Source organism: Vidua chalybeata, chromosome 4, assembly GCF_026979565.1.
Source record: "Vidua chalybeata isolate OUT-0048 chromosome 4, bVidCha1 merged haplotype, whole genome shotgun sequence".
NCBI lineage: Eukaryota > Metazoa > Chordata > Aves > Passeriformes > Viduidae > Vidua > Vidua chalybeata.
In genome coordinates, this window is record NC_071533.1 from 12824128 (window position 1) to 12841736 (window position 17609).

General features: G+C 42.8%; 1 protein-coding gene across 1 annotated transcript; it reads left to right on the forward strand.

The window, feature by feature from the left end:
* The first annotated feature begins 1484 nt into the window (after nucleotides 1–1484).
* On the forward strand, nucleotides 1485–14003 carry PGRMC2 (progesterone receptor membrane component 2). The gene is made up of 3 exons (XM_053941600.1): nucleotides 1485–1845; nucleotides 11573–11728; nucleotides 12784–14003. The coding sequence occupies exons 1-3, from the start codon at nucleotides 1518–1520 to the stop codon at nucleotides 12879–12881; spliced, it is 582 nt and encodes a 193-aa protein (XP_053797575.1). The 5' UTR covers nucleotides 1485–1517; the 3' UTR covers nucleotides 12882–14003.
* The last annotated feature ends 3606 nt before the right edge of the window (nucleotides 14004–17609 follow it).

The following is a 17609-nucleotide window of genomic DNA, read 5'->3' on the forward strand; positions in this document are numbered from 1 at the left end:
AAAGGACTTTCTTAATAGTGTTTACTTAGACATGTAATAAATAGAGCCAGCCATGTTAAGGAGAATAGTGATAAGTATTTTAATTGCAGGTCTTTAACTAGCAAGAACTTTATCCTGTTTCCTCACAGAGGTAGTCATTACTGAACCGGCTCAGAGGGCAGAAGATTAAACACCTAACCATTACATAGGTTGTTGAAAACTCGGGGCTTCATGAAAATGCCACGTATCCTCAGTGTTATTTCCTACTGGGTTTAGTCCCTCGCGCTATCTTCCCAGCTTTGTGAAAACATTTGAGTTTTCCAAGCGAGTTACATGACTGTGAATTACTCTCAAAGCTGGTATTGGGCAGGGACGCTTCAGCACCCCGGAGTTACGCGGAGTAACAGCGTTTCTCAAGTCCGAAGTACTCCCTGCGCCACATTCCAGCCGCAGGGAGAGTCGCTGAGCCAGGCTTACATTGCCTGAGCCCTGTTACACATCCATAGAGGGGCTCTTCTGTATTACCCGATGAGAGAGTCCGTGCTGCTTGGGAACACGTTCACAAAGTGAGAGGTGCAGAAGGGTTTCATTCTGCTTCCAGGTCTTTGATTTCTCTGCAGGTGTCCTCCTCCTGAGACGAGCTACACACGCCATGTCTCCCCTTGGAAATAACAAAACCTTTAAGTCTTTCTCCTCACGTAATTGAGCAACCTCGCTGCCGAGGAGCACGGGTAGTACGAGGTATACGAGAGCCATCTATGTGCTGCCAGCGATACGTTTCACAGCACGGGAGGTGATCCTTTTGTGTCAGCCCCATGTCAGCAAGCACCCCGTTTTCTGACAGCCAGAAATGGAAGAGTAGATTCACACTAAGCAACGAAGTGCACCAAGCAGCCCCGCGAGCCGCCTCCACCCCACAGACCGGCCCAGTGTCACCCGAGCGGGCAGCGCCGCCGCCTCAGAGCCCTGCGCAGGCAGACGCGTCGCTCACTCAGCAGCTGCCGAGCGGGCCCCGCACGACGTGGCCGCACCGCGGTGGCCAAACACCGCCGGCCTTCGACCCTGTCCCCGGTGGGGGGGACAGGCGCCTCCTGCGATCATTGCCCCCCAGCACCCCGCGGGCCTAAGGCGGCGCCGCCGGACCCTCCCGCGGCTCCCGGCGCTTCCCGCCCTCTGCCGTGAGGCGCCGGCGCGAGCGACCCCCCCGCGCGCCGCTGCCGCCGCTCCCGCCAACGCCACCTGGGCGCGCGGGGGCGGGGGCGGGGGGGCGGGGGGAGGGGTATGAGGCGAACGGGGGGGGCGGGGGCGGTGCGCGCGCACGCGCGCTGGGAGCCGCGGCGCCTCTCGCGCGAGCGGCGCGCGCGCGCCGTTGGGCTCGACGCGGGGCGTGCCCGCGTCCCGATTCGCCGGCGGGGCGCGAGGCGGGCGGGGGCGGGGCCGGCTCGGGCCGGCGGCCAATGGGAAGCGGGAGGGGCGGTGGGCGGGGGCGTGGCCGTGGCCGGGCGTGTCCCGGGCGGGCGCGCGCTGTCCGGGCAGCGATGGCGGACGATGGGCAGGGGCGGCTCGGGACTGAGGAGGGCCGGGCGGGCGGCGCGGCCGTGGCGGGCGGCGAGATGCTGCTGAGCGTGGGGCTGCTGGCCCTGGCGCTGCTGGCGGCCTACCGGCTCTACCTGCGCTGGGGAACGCGGAACGGGCCGGGGGGCGCGGCCCGGCAGGGCGAGGCCGCCGCGCTGCCGCGCATGAAGCGCCGGGATTTCTCCCTGGAGCAGCTGCGCGAGTTCGACGGCGCTCGCAATCCTCGCATCCTCCTGGCTGTTAACGGCAAAGTCTTCGACGTGACCAGAGGCAGCAAGTTCTACGGGCCCGGTGAGACGGCGGGGGGATGGGGGGAGTCCCGGCCTGGGACCCACCGGCGGTGTTACACTGGTGATGCTCAGCGGGTCTGGGCTCTCCTCAGGCAGCCGTCATTTTCCCAGATGTCTTGATTTGGATGTGCCATGGTTAATTCTATTTTTTTTTTTCCTTCTGTCTCTTCTAGTAGGTTTCCCAAGTGCAGCTGAGCAGTGCTTTCTTCGTTCTAGCGCTTACGGCTCAGGAGAGGAACCCAACCAGCTGGTTATTTATTTAGGTGTAAATGCCATATTGAGTGTGACTTTTAGTCAGGATAAAGATAGGCAAGGAGAGCTCTGGGACTAGCATGTTGCTACTGTTGGGAAGAGTGCAGAAATCAAGCCAATCTCGTAAACAGACAGACAGCACTCCTCATCGGAGAGGAAATGTGTATTTCGAAGGTTCAGAAAAGCAGGCTTCAGAGAAATGTTCTGGTTTTGTATTCACCTTGTACACTGTGAAACTGCAGCACACTTTCTCGTGATAAACAGCATTCTTAATAATGAGGTGGGTAAACTTACTAGTGAGCACTGTGTTCACAACTGATGCCAAAGGAAATGAGGCTTACGACTGCTGATAATTCTCTTCTTTAAACAATGGTGGTTTGGAAAACTTGCTCTAATCAAACTATGCAGGAGTTTTCATAATAACCATGGCAATCTTCCTTGTGAGGGGTGGAGGGGAGAGAGGATATTTCCCGCTCCCCCAGGAAATAGTTCAAGTTAAGTAATCATTTATTATTATTTAATAATTGAGGTTACAAAAAGAAAAATACAAAGCTGGCATGCTACAAGCCTTTGGTTCTTGGTGGGGAAGGGACAAGCAGTTCTGTGGTTGAACTGGGCTGGATTTTTGTTACTGCTTTATGCTCAAAGTTTGTGATACCAGTTGCAGAAAGTGAACCTGCTGTAATTGAACTGAAATACTTTTTTGGCTGGGTACTGTAAAAGTTTACAGTGGAATCCGAAATACCTTGCCATGGTTTATGTTGTTTATTAACTAGTAAAGCTGAGAGAAAATGCAGCCTGGTGAGCTGCAGCTTTCATGACACTTATTCAGGCTAGTTCTTTTGTCTCTCTTATTCAGGGGTTTTTAAACTGAGACCTGTGTGCTGACATAAAATGCAGGTAATGCATATGCTGCATGAAACTTAAAACACCAGCAAGCTGACAGAGTGCTCTGTGAAATAATACTGAACCGTGATCTAAACATTGACCTCCTCCCTTTTGTGTATCAAACTTCAGTTAAACGTTAGACTCTTCTCTCCAGATACCATCAGTGGTTCATACTGTCAACCTTTGGAGGCCTGTTATTGTGAGGAGGCTAAAACTTAATGTTTGAGGACATGGATCTGCTTTTTGATAACTGGTAGCAGCTGATTTTCCTTAAAAGCAGTGCTTCTAGCTTTTCATCAAGAGGGACAAAGGCTTTTTTATTTTTTTTTCCCTGTAGTGAAAGATTGCCTTTTTCTAACAGGAGTGACATCGTTTTTATCTATCAGATCTGTAACTTGGGATATTGCATGTAAAGCTCAGCCAGTGCATCATCAGCTGTGTGTTCTCTGCCAAACATGATGATTTTTGAATGGTGCTGATGTGGTTTCCCTCTTTGGATACATATCAGGGAATTTTTTCTTTCAGCTGTTCTGTGGCCGAAAAGAAAAACACTAGTAGGTATTTTGCAGGCCTTAAAAACCTGAGAAGAGTTCAAGTGGAAAAGTCTTCTACAGCTGGTTGAGATCTTTTCAGAAAGGCTTCAGCCAGAGTAGCAGCCAGGGTAGCCAGATGTCCACAACAGTTCTCATGGAAATTTTGTTTCTCATAGCTGGAGTGTGGCAGGGGAAGTGCAAAGCATACCAACAAAAAGTGGCCAGATTTTAACAGAAGAAAGAACTGAGGACATTGGCTTTGCTGATATTTCAGGCCCTGACTGTGAGCCTTTAGTAGATTGTTGAGGTACTGATGGTGAAGAGAGAGAGCTTCAGCTTTGAAGGCAGTGGAAAGCAGGACTGAGGGCTCACTGTCAGTCTTCAGCAAGTCTGGAGGCCTGGGTTAATGTTGAATAACGTGGCTGCCTCAGGTAGTGCCTCATGTCTTCATAGTAAAGTCTGTTTTTCCTCCTTCAGTGTAGTTTGGATGCCAAGGTGTTCCTTTTTTTTCTACTTATAGCAGAAAGTTTAAAATGCACAAAATTGTCATCTAGTCTACATTTTTGTCCAACAATTGAGATTCCATTAAAATTTCCACCAAACTTCTGATTTTATTCAGAGTTCTTCTGGTTTTAAGTTTCCATTCAGTGAATCCTGTTATACTTTGGTCCATTTCATTGAAGAGCCCTTTACATACCTACAGTAAAGGTATTTTTAAATAATGGTAGAGTGTTGAAACCATCCTTTCAAACAGCTATGACTGAAAACTTCATTTTCTTGAACATTTAATTCAAATGTTTCCCAATTTTTTTGTTTGTTTTTGTCATGCTGTCTTCTTTAAGCCTTCCACAGTTTAGCTCATTGGTACCCTGTTAGTCTCTGGTATCTCTTAATGTATTTTAGCTAAGAGTAAAGAAGGCTACACTGCACATGTAACAGTCTGTGCCTCCAAAAACCACTTTGTTTACATTGAACTCTAAATTTCAAACTGTACTTGCCAAGTTCTTTTCCAAAATGCTGCTCTGTCCTGCAAATACACCATTTCTTTCAAGACTTCACTTAGGTGTATTAAATTCCACTTCTGTTTGTGACCAGATGAGTAAGTGACCTAGAATGCTTTGACTGATTATTAAATCTAATTAATTGCCTTTCCCTTTATCATCCAGAAGCTCCAAAAGAGATAAACAATTAGTGGTTCATTATTAAAAATATCACATAACCAGACTGTCAGAGAACCTCTGTTGGGATGATTTCCCATCTGTAATCACATCTCATGACTTAGGGTCTAGTCATTAACACCTTCTCTGTGTGCTGTGTCAGTTTTATATCTTAAAATGAGAGACAGTTTTTTACTTTTAATTTATTGTAACATTGTACTTTGTGTGTTCGTTTGCATCAAGATTTCTCATTGTGTATTTGTCAGTAGAAGAGCATTGTAAGAGTATACTTTATGTCAGCAAATCTTAATATTTAGCAGTTAAATTTGCATGCCAAGGTAATGCCATAAACAGGTTTTGATTAGCTTAGTAAATACTTTGTGCATTTATGAAAAATACTCATCTTTGAGCATGACAAAGCAAGATTATGTGCGACTCTGAGTATGCAACTGTTCACGTCACTTCTTGGTTCTTAATGTTTCATGATCTTAAAAAAATCAATTTCCTGACTTCCCTTCACTGGAGTATGTTGTCACTGTCAACTCATTTCTCATCCCACTTGTCTTTCACGATGTTGTGAAGATCTCTGATTTTCCAGGTATAGATTAGATAGTAGTAGTAGTAGTAGTTCCTTCCACAAAAAAATATTCCATCATAGTTCATTTTCCATGAAGGGAAAACTGCCTTTATTTCATTGTGGTCAACAGCCATGATTTTTCCTGATAATTTGTATTAAAATAATCTGATGCTGTTAGACTTTCTTTGGAATTCAGTGCCATAAATTTCACTGTGTCTCTGTTGACCACGTGGCAATGGTGCTTTTCCACACATCCTTTCCAAAGGGTATGTTAGAGTAAAATGTTGCAGGGGAGACTACATATGTTGTATTTGGAGAATACTGTTAAGGGTGGCCTTATCTAGGAACACAACAGGCTGAGGGGTTACAGATAAGTACAGAGGATAAGACTGGGGGAAAGAAATGTTTTCTGTAAAGTGTGAAAGGTCTTCTCAGTGGTTCTGATGTTTGTCACCTCTTTGGTTGTCTGTGTAGTGGAAGTGTCTCTCGCCCTGGGATTCAGCTTTTCAGAGAAATAGCATTTCTGGACAAAGAAGTGGAGTTCCAGACAGAAGCAGTAAAACTAAAAGGTGTATATTGGTTAGAGATTGTTTCCATACTTCTGGTTAAAGGGAGTAGTGCCTTTGCTACCAGGATGAGGTTGTTCTGGGCCTCCAGGCCATGTTCACGGAGAGCAGGAAAGTGGTTTTGTGCAGCAAGATCAGCACTCTTCTCCTCTGCTTCTGCTCTGTGGTCTGTCAGCTCTCTCTTTCTTGTTTTTTAAATTTCTTTTTCCCTTTTTCACAACCTCAGTATATTCCTTAAAACTTGAACAATTACGTGTTTCATAAGATGTCTGTACAAATTCCTAGTTCCTATTTAAACCAGTCATGTTCCAGTCACAGAATTGATTAGGCTGGAAAAAACCTCTGCATTGAGTCACCTGACATTTGAGGGGCCTGATCAAGCAGGTGTGCTCAAAGCAAGATAATATTAAATGAGATAGTGACATCACATAAATTGTTAGTTAGTTAATATGAATTGTTACTAACATGTAAATGTCAAGTCCAATACCCAGCAGCTTCGCCCTCATTGAATGAAAAAACCTGACCAGCTTTGCTTATCTTATTAGGAAATAAACCAGTGGTCAGAGCATTTCTCACTAAACCAAGATATTGAATCTAGGTCCTTCTCAAGAATGCAACTATCTTCTAGAAAGCTCCTGACTGCTGGCCTATGGGCTCTCTTACCGGTGCTTGTTGTCTGCCCCTTTAGTAGAAATTGGGTCATTGATTCTTGCACTTTTTTTTTTTAACACAGAGTTAAAAAGCAAGTAAGCAAAAGAGAGAGTGAGACTCTCGCCTTGTGCCTGAGGAGTCAGGTTTAGACCCCTGTTTCTGGGCAGTTCCCATCTTAGCTTGTAGACTTCACATCTGTAGAGTTGCCATTTAGCATGTGGATTGGTCTCCTAAGAACACATACTTTCCATGCAAGTTGTAACTTAAAATTGACCCACATCTTCTCTTCCATGTAAATCTGGACTCGTAAAGTTAAAATTATGTCACCTTGAATTCCCAGTGATAAATGTTATTAGAAACCTTCTGCTTTCAAGCTACATCTCCGAACGGCTTAGTCTAACTTTCAGCTTTTTCATTGTCTCATGAAAGATGCAACACTGAGCAAACACGTGTCAGGATTCAGACAGAACATTTGAAACAGCCAGTGAAGGTTTCACTTCAGTTGGGAGTGGAAAAAGTAGGCAAAGCAATGGGATAATGCAGTTAATAATTTTGTAGCCTGTCTCCCTTTGCCCTAACTCACATTAAAGGGGATGTTAGTCCTTATTCTTGTCTGCAGATTAACAAGTGTTGTCCATGAGTATCTAAACTTCAGACAAAAGTGGGATTTATTTCCAGTAGCTCTGTGGAGCCCACAGATGCACATCTGGTGATTGCTTTGAAGTGCTTTTTGACTGCTTGAAGAAACCAAAGCTGCTGGTTTAAAACTGAACCTTGTTAACCTTGTGTGACTTCTTGAGAGAAATCACTTGGACCTTGTGAAAGCGAACACAATTCTTAGCTCGCCTATCACTTCATTAGCTATAAAGTCCACATGTGGCTATCTGTGGTGTATTCCCTGTGCTGCCCCTTGGAGCCATCCAAAGTTCAGTGTACAGCATTCCTGGTGTTGGAGTAATAGTCTGGGATGTTCCACAAAGCTGCTACCAAACTGAAATGGTCAGGGAGCCTCTTTGGCAACCAGGGATTTACTCTGAAGTTAGATCCAGCATAGGTTTTGCTGGGGGAGCTATTGGCCAAGCTGGCTGAAAAATTAAATGCGTGCTGTTCCAAGATCCAGTTTACCCTGTTTTGGAGGAAGTGACAAGAACCAGTGCTTCCAAATAAAAACTTAATGGTTCAAAATATGTGATATGTTGCTTTAGGTTGAACAGATTTTTCCTTGTCTGCAACGAGAAATTAAATCTTCATTAGAGAACCTAAACAGTGCTAGGAGATGCAGAAATTGTGAATGCATTTTTATGATCTGAAGAGACCTTGACTTTACCAATTCTCAAGGTACCCAGTTTATCGTGAATAAAGACAAATGTCAGGCTGAACAGGATGTCAAATTCATCAAGGCTACTAAATTCTTAACTGGATTGTGAAAGGAAGTGAAGCTCTGCAGGTGGTGGGTAGCAACGTTTTGCATGTGTTGTAGCTTAGAGAAGGGCGTACTTTATACAAGGTGGAGTTGTAAGGTAGATGAGGACTTTATACAGGGGAAATGCAGTGTATGTACATGGAGGTATAGATATGGAGATAGGCAGGCAAATATGTGGGCTTGATAACTGGTCTCAGGGCTAAAATAAACAAAGGCTCTGGAACAGAAGTCTTTAAATGTGAGAGCCATGGTGGGAATAAAAGCATTCTTCAAGGAACAGCTTTCCTTTATGGAAGACTTGTACCTCCACATAACCAAGTAACACGTAGCAGACGTGTTTTAATTGGTTTTGACACTTCCCTGACTCTTGTTGTTGTACTATCCCAAATAGGAGTGGGAGGAGAATTTTTTGAAGACATATTTGACTGTGAAATGGCTAATTTGGGGATACAGCAAAAAAAAAAAAAAACACTGAAATTTTGTGATATGGTCTCAGAAACTTGCTTTGGTTTACATGCCTGTGCTACAGGCTGCTGTTCCTGCCCTCTCTTCAGCGTGTCTGCCGTGTCATGCTGCAATCAATTATTTACAGCAGGAGCCAGGCTAAATAGGTGGGCAGACAAAAGGAAAGGAAAGGACTGTGGGTAGGGCTTGCAGAGTAAATTGCATCAGGCCATGAAAGAACTCTTTGGGAGTGTGTCTAGGATTGCACTGATGTCTGCACCTCAGTCATGTTCCTGAAAGGTATTTTCTCCCTGGGATTTTATGTGCTGGCACCTTCCTGGACACTCCTCCAAGTGCAGTGAAATCTGATATGCAAAATAGCTTTTTCAGACAGTTGCACCAGCTTTTTATATAAAAGTGAGTAATAGCCTAGGGCTTAGAGCAGAACCACAGACCTGTATGTTTTGTATTAATATAAAATGCTGTAGTTAAACTCTCTGTAGAAGAACCTAAATGGAAGCTTTAAGTCTTGAAGTAGATCTTGATCATACTGAGATTGCTGAACTGCTGCTTTAGGAACCAAGGTGAAGCCAAGCTTGCACCATTTACTAATAATCACAATTCAATATTTACCTTTTAGTACAGGATTAAAGAAAAGTACACATTTCTAAGTTACATTTGCAGAACTGGAATTTAAAACGCTGTCTGCCAAGTCCAAAGGTTGGTTTTTACAAGTTATCATACCACTGAGTGCTTGGACATGGCTTGATGAGTCCTCTGTGACTTCGGAATACTTCTGTGATAAACATTCTGGAATGTTAAAGTTCAAATTCAGTTTTAGGAAAGAAAAAAGATATTAGTGCAATAGCATCTGAGATTACAAGATACTTGCAGAAATTTTACATCCATTAATCTTAATGCAAACTGATGTATTCTAAAAGTTCTCATGCTTTCAATTAAGTGTGTTATTGAGATTTAAGAATGTTCAATGCTTGATACAGATAAATATAATATCATTCTCTTTTTAATATAAATAATTGGAATCAAGCTGGTGGACCAAGAGGTGGCATCTCAGCAGGTGCTGTGAAACTCCATAAACCACTAAATGCAGGGTAGAAGGGAAGGGCAGTAGGGTGCTACTCTCTGATTAGCCAGAGTTTGGAAAACACCTGGTGCAAGTAGTAGGCTTTATGGACATATTTGCTTGAAACATTTCAGAGAAAGGAAAAAATGGGGACAGAATACTGTTGGTAGGGTCACTATGTAACAATTTCTAATTGTGTTTAAAGACTTACTAATTGTGGTGTTTGTAAGAGCAGTTTATAGCTCCCATGTTCTTCATTCAGAACATTAAAAACGAGATCCCTTGAGTGATTGCTGTTTAGCTTGAAGCAGGACATTTTGTTTGGAGAAACTCTGTTGTGTTTCAGATGATGGTAATTGCTGTCTCTTAGTCTGTCCTCTGGAAGTGACTGAGCATGTAGAGTGCATTGTTATAGGATTGATTTCAGTCTCTAAATCCTGCTTGTCAAATAAATACCTAATTCAGGATGCAAATAGGAAAGGTAGCCCTCTTGGCTTTGTTTCCCTGAAGTACTGTACCTGTAGTCCCTGATTCCTGAGGTAGTTCTCATGCATGCTGTTCTTGGGGCTAAATACCTGAAAGGATGAGCACAGAGATGCTGTTCATCATTATGGTCAGACTGATATAGTGCAAACTTCCAGCTGATAGTTTGTTCTCTAATATCTACTTCTTGTGAAATTGTGCTTTGAAATCAGTTGGTTTATTTCCAGAGAGAGGAGGGAATTGTCTTTGGCACACAGAACAACCTTCTGTTCTCAGGTTTGACTGTAAGCAGCTTACAATGCCAGGCACTCTGGGGTGAAGAGACAACACCAGTTCTGGTGAGGACATAGTTTCTTCTGCTCCATGTGGTGCTCAGGTTCCCCGCTTCAGGAGTTGTCCCTGCTGCATTCAGCCTGTGTCCCAGCCCTGGAGTCAATGCCCAGCAGGAGCAGATAGGTGTGGTACCTGCAGCCAGCAGCCTGGGAGGAGCCAGCCTTTTGGAATGATTCCCCATGGTTCATCCTGCTGCAGAAGTCTGAGGTGCTCCAGCAGGCACTAGAGGGGGTGAAGGACAGTGTGTTGCCACTTCCTTGTGTTCATTCTTGCCCATAGGTGCTGCCTTTTCTTCAGTCTGATGGCCACTGTTGAGAGGTAAGCCAGAGAAGGGTTCTGGCCTGTTTACCACCACATAGGGACCATTCTGTAGCAAGCCTTGGGTGTCTCTGTGGTGCTGGGCTGCTGCATTTAGTGCAGAAAATTTTTAAGTGTGTTGTTCTGTTTTTTGGTTTTTTTTGGTTTTTTTTTTTTGCGTATTGGTGTCAGTTTTTTTATTGATTTGAATTTAAGGTATTTGGTTTTAGGTCAAGAAAATATAAGATAACACTACGCCTAAAGTTCTTTCAGTTAATTAAAATTTGGGAAAGCCAGTTACCAGTCTTACCTTGCAAATTGGTAGTTCACAAACTGTCCATTTCTCTTGGTAATATTTATTTCACAGTTATAGCTCAGAATTTTATTGGGATATTTGTGGTGCTTTGCATTGGTCAAAAAGCACAGAGGATGCAGTTGCTTTATATTCCTAATGTGACAATTTGTGCTGGTTTCAAGAGCATTACAGGCTAAGGGTATAGGGGATCTGCTGCCCAAAATAAGTGAGATGATTTCCTCAGAAGTTAGAAATGTCACAAAAGACGTAGAAAGTTCTTGTGATTCTGTAAGTGAAGTGAAATCATTAATTAGCCCTCTTAAGTTCTATTTATTTATGATAATGGATTTCTAACTAAGATGTCCATGCAATTTGCTTCTGTTCATGCCTGACTTGTAAATATTCAATGTGTTGCTTAATAGAAGTGTATTTCTTTTGAATTCCAGCCTCTGGTCCCTTTGGAATTTGCATCAACTGGCTTGCATCAACTGACAGGAATTTTTCCAGATATCCCTTCAAAGCTATTTTCCTGGTTCTGCTTCTCTCAGCAGACTTTATCTCCTAGTGATATTAAAGATAGAATTGCAGTGCTGTTGAATGTCAAACAGCCATGGCATTGAAACTGCTGCTCTTCCCATCAACAGCAGAAATTTAATGTATGGCTTTGGCAGACTACGTAAAGAACTGAGATTTGGTCACCATAAACAAAGACATGAAGGTATCAATTTTGTCTTTTTGTTTTCAGAGGGTCCATATGGAATATTTGCTGGCAGAGATGCCTCCAGGGGACTAGCAACTTTCTGTCTAGATAAAGATGCACTCAGAGATGAATATGATGACCTATCGGACTTAAATGCTGTACAGATGGAAAGTGTAAGAGAGTGGGAAATGCAATTTAAAGGTAAATTATGAAATTATCAGCTTAAGGAAATGCTTTTAATAAAAATGACTGATTTGGGCTTGGGGAAGCTTTTAAAGCGGTGTTGACAGTAATACTATCACAGGATATGTCGAGTTGGAAGGGACCCCCAAGGATCATCAGTTTCAACTCTTAGCTCTGCACAGGACCATCCCCAAAAAGCCCACTCTGTGCCTGAGAGCATTGCCCAGATTTTACGCTGTTTGAAATCTGTCAGGCTGGTGCTATGACCCTGGGGAGCCTATGCCAGTGCCCAACCACCCTCTGGGCGAAGAACCTTTCTCTAATACCCAACATAACCCTCCCCTGACACAGCCTGGGGGTTGTGTCACTGGTCACCACAACAAAGTGTCTGCCCCTCCTTGTCCCCTCATAAGGGAGGAGTAGACTGCAGTGAGGTTCTCCCCTAACGTGTGAGCAGCGTAACTTAACTGTTAATACCAGACCAGGAATTTCAGGCCTTTCTTCCACAGAGGTTTTCACTATATGTCACTATAGCTTTTATAAACTTTTATTTTTATACCATAAAACTGTTCTGTTAGCTGTTTGGCTCAGAATTTCACTCCCAAATCTCATCTGCTTAGCTGGTAGAACTCCTGCTCAAGGTTGTTGGCTTTGGATGCCATGGAATTATAATTAGGACAAAGAGTTGTTTTAACATAAAGGGTTGAATGAGTTTATCTTGAAATAATTTCTGACAAATAAGGAATTATGCCTCTGGAGGGAGGGGGAATAATTTTTCACACTAATTGAAATCAAAACAGGCTGAAGGATTGAAGAGCTTTGGGTTTTAGCCCTTGGGTGATAAATCTTGCCTGATCAGCTGGAGGAGAATGGAAACAAAGTACGCACAGTTAGAGAAAGTAGTGGTAGAAAAATTGCTTTAGGAGGCTGAGCTTGCTGCTGAATTACCATCAGTTTCAGTGATGGAGATTTAGAACTGTAGTGTGTAGGAGAAAAAGTGAATTTGCAGTAGTATGGGCTAGCAAGCAAATGCAGCTGTCTTTAATTGTAATGGAATCATAAATCTCTTTCAGAAAAATATGACTACGTAGGTAGACTCCTAAAACCAGGGGAAGAACCATCAGAATACACAGATGAGGAAGATACCAAGGATCACACTAAACAGGAATGAACTTTGTAAACAACCAAAGTCAGGGGCCTTCGGAACTGCAACCTCTTATTCCCCATCACAGAATGTCCTGCATCTTTGGGTACAGTTCATCTGCTGCGAAAAAACATTCAACAGATTTTGTACAAGGAAAATAATATACTCACAAATGAAGATTTGAATACTAGACATTCTTTGTGCTGCCAAATTTTTTGTTGCAGTTTATTTGTAATGTCTGGTTAGGCTTCGTTAGTGAAGAGGGGCCAGGGATTTAAAGGCAAAAATGCTATTCCTTTTTATCAGTAAGCTGAAGCCTTCAACTAGTGTACCTTAAAAGCTCTCTAAAAGACGTGAGTCTTCAAGCTCAGAGGAAGGTTTGAATCTTGTTCGTGTGTGTCTTCTCCTTCAGCATTAAAAGAAAGATGTACTCATCCACATCAGCATCAGTAGGTGAGACTACTGAAGGCGGTGTTAAAAATGTGAATTTCCAGTTTTGTTTTGTACGTGGGCGTTAGTAGCCCGGCAGAATACTTCAGTTCTCTAAGATAAGTCCATATAGATTAGGATGGGGATAAAATTCATCCTTTTCTCAAAAGGATTGGGTAAAAAAAGTTTCTTCTACAACAACTATTATCTGAAGCCTGCCTCTCCCCCTTTTTTCCCATCCTCTAAATCAAATCAAATGTTAATTGTGCCTTATTTCGCTTACATAGACTTGAATTGTTTTAAGGGACAGCCCCCAAATTGTGGTTTCATAGTCACTACAAGCAGCAGTGAGACTGAATTGGAATGTTCTGTTGACTGGAAAACCTTGATGTCATTCTGTGTATAGAATGTAAAAGAGGAGCACTCAGTGTTACTGCCATATGTTAATACTACATATACTTTAATTAGCATTGTGATGGCCAAATGCATACTCCCATGCTTCTTTTTAAGGAATTACAAACACACAAAAAGAGTCTCCCTTCCTCCTCTTCCAGAAGCTGCCTAACTTTTGGGAGCATAGCCTTCACACCCCCGTAGAGTGAAGGGGCGTTGCGCGCGTGTGTCTGTGTGTGTGTCTGTCTGAATGCAAGACTTGGGAGGGATTGTTTCTGCAGATATTGTAAATACGAGTACCATTTTAATAAAGCATGTACAATACCACATGTGCTGTCAGACTTTGTGTAGAAGCTGGTAAGCAGAGCTGGAATATGATGCAATGAAAAGGGGGAGAAGTCTTGGATAGATGAAGCAGCCACTGCTGTTACTATTGCTCTTTGTCCTTGTGGAATTATTTTCCCTTTCAAGTCCCAGCTGTTGAGGAATCTCGAGGACTTACTCAGGTAAGCTGTAGTTAAGAGACTAAACCTATGCCAGTGAATTTATGGTGGGGGGGAAAAGTGGTACCAATAAAGCATTGTAGTAATTGAGTGCAACATAGAGTATAAGGAATATGTCACATGGCATTAACAGGACAAGAACAGCAGCCTCATGGCTTATGTTTGTACCTCTGGTTGCAGATTTCACCTGTGTTAAGTCTACAGTAACAGTTTTATATATATTCATTCTGTTGAACTCTAAACTCTGAAATACCAGGGTTGACTACTTTTTTTTATTCCTATTTGACTGAAAGAGATTCATATTGATGTAAATGAAACAAATAAACAAAACCTCTGTGGAACCGTGTGTAACTCACATGTCCTAGAAGGCAGGGTGAGCTCTTTCTTTCATTTCCAGCCTTGAAATAGAATTGTTTTGGCCCAGAAGTAACAGAAATGGAGCTGTTTCTCCATAGAAGTTGTGTTTGCAGGCTCCTGTAGAGGCTGGACACTCCTGGGAGGTGTGAATTCAGTAAGCATTGGCTTCTGCTGGAGTCACGTCCTTATAAGCTGAGCCGTGGTGCAGTGTCCAGGCTTGGATTGAGTGTCTGCTAATCATCTAACTCTGCTGAAATGCTGGGCATGCTGCTGTAACTAACCACAGAAATATGTGGTTTAGATGGAGCAGTGGGAACCAACAGGATAAATATAAGCTTCCTTGCACAGGACAAGGGTTGGGAGTAATTAAACACCAGTTCTGTATCTGGACACTTCACTAGGGAATTCTTTTCTTTTAGGCAAGTCTCACTATAGAAGGTTTTATAGTACATTTACAGTATACCTTTCACTTTTAGCTATTGCACAGCTGTTGCACCTTAATGCACCCAGCTTGTCTAGCTGTGGAACAAGAAAAGGCAGCTTGCCCAACCATCCCTTAGGACAATCGGATAAGTGTTTGTCTCCAGGCTTCCACATGAAAATACATGTATGTGTTACAGCTTCTACTGTACAGAGTAATAGCTGGAAGTTCTTGACACTTGCTGTGAGTTTCTGTGCTCTTCACTCAGTGCAGCTGTTGGTATTGCTGCATCTGGCACAGCTGTAGCATTAGCTGCTCCTCATGCTTGTATCTGCTTGATGGACTGACTTCCTACTGGTGCAAGAAAGGTAACTTGAAGGGAGAGTAGTTTTGTTTTGTAGTTTTGGGCTGTGACTTACCAGCCCAAGTGCACTCTTTTCCTTTCCCTTCCTATCAGAAAGACAGTGAAGCTTAATCACAGTGAAATTACATACAGTTCTGTTGCTGGGGTTTTAAAATTGCTTTAGGAGGACAGTGCTTAAAATTTAACTTTCAGGATTAGCTGAACTAGAAGATGGGTAAAGTGTGAGTTTTGCTTTGAAGCACCTTAATGGTAACTGTGAAGAATACAGAACTTGTCCCATGGCAGCAGAACATTGCATAGACTTCATCTCCATGTCTAGTGGATTTAAATTAACCTCATCCATCCTACATACAAAGTCACTAGTGATCTACAGCTGACAACCTAAAAGAAGTGTTTTAAAGCACACTGTAGCTTTCATATTTATAAAAAGTTGACACACAGCATAATTTAGCATAACATCAGATCCATCCAAACTTAAGTGTAATTATAACAATTTGATGGAAGTGTTCAAACTTGGAACATTTGTGTCAATCACTTGGTCAAAATTCACTGTTGGGTAAATGACACGTTGATGCTGTGGTAAATTTTGTTTAAGCAACACGAGGGTCTTGATGGAAGAATGTCTTCTCTTCAGAAACAAAATACATTTCCAGTTTAATATATAACTTGTTTTCCTAGGCTAGACTTGGTGTTAAATTAGTTTTAGTCATCATTTGTTTTGACACTTCTGCCTCATTTTGTACACCACTTCCCAAAAATGCTTAATTTTGGCAGTAGATGTATTTTCAAACTTCCTTGGTTTAAAGAGAAAAAAAAGTACCATGTTGTTACTTGATCTGAACGTTTTGAATTTCCAGTAAGGACTACAGAATTATCTCACATGCTTGTACTTGTTTGTATCTTTTTTATTGAGCTAGATCTACTTTTCCTTGACTAAGGCTTACATTTTCTATCATTCAGAGTTGGACACAGCATATAAAATCCATTTGGCACTCTGCTATAGATGTTGTTTCACTTTAAATGTCTCAGTGCTGAGCTATTTTCTAGCTTTTTTTTTTCTTCCTGCAGAATCAGTTTGATTTTACTGTCTTTGCTGTAAAGGGCAGGGAACAGTTAGACCTTTCATAGGCTTTGTTTGAGTCTCTTGGACAATATTCTGTTTGACTATGTAGTAAGAGTTTGTGGGGTTTTATTTCCTCTAGGAAGAGGTACTATTCCTGTGTATGGAATAGGACAAAAGATTTGGCTATTTATTCCTTTCACCCTAAAGATTAGCAATAATGTAACTCTGGCCTTGCAGACTTACTTACAGATGGAAAGGAAATCCTTCTCCTGGCTTTTAATTTATGGTTAAAGGTGAATGTTTCTTAACAGGTGTTCACAGCTTGGGTTTCAGCTTGCTTTGACAGAACCTGTGTGTCAGGTGAAGGGTTGTTTACCTGAAATCCCAAAAGCACAGAGGCTGAAGACAGCAGAGAAGAAAGCTCTTGAGGTGTCAGATCGAGCGTGGTGTAGCTGTGGGATTTGTCAGGAGGAGATCCTCGGCTACTCTGAAGTGACCTCTCCCAGGGAGTGTCGTTTGTCACCTCAGCAGTGCCTGAAGCAAAGGCTGCAGTGTGGAGGCTGCCATGAATACAAAGTGTTTTCCATCCATTCTAATGCTTTATCTCCCACAGAAATCCAAATCCCTGTTAAAACACAGACAGGCTACTGCTGCTCAGTGTAGGAGAACATTATCTGCTCTCCAACAGGAACAAGAGCCAGCTTGAATCTCCCATTTTAAAAAACTGTGAGAATCCAGTATTTCGAGCATGACAAAAATCTGGGTTTAGGCAGGGTAATGTTTTGAAGTGTTTGTAGGGTTACTGGTTAACAGCAGAAATAAAGACAAATCTAAAAATTCTTCAGCAAGCATATGGGAGAATTTCTAGACAAGGTCTAAGACTTACAAAGTGGTCAGTCATAGACCACTGTTAGAACACAACCAGTCTTAAGACATAGTTAAGGTTGGAATAGATGGACCTAAAAGGCATGGGAAGGGATGTTGGATACACAGCTATGCCCTGCACCAAGGCCCATCAGTTCTTGAGAAGTGATGAACCAGACACTGAAACCAGCAGCAGTGCAAGGATTGTTTTCTCCACTATCTGCAGGGGAAGAGAGGGAAGATTCAAGCCTGTGGGCAGTGAAAGGGGCATTCCTGAGAGGCAGCTAGAGCTGTAGATGGACTTGGGTGGTGTTTTTGTCCAGCTCACTAAAGGGACACCAAGCAGCTCTAGAGGCCAGCA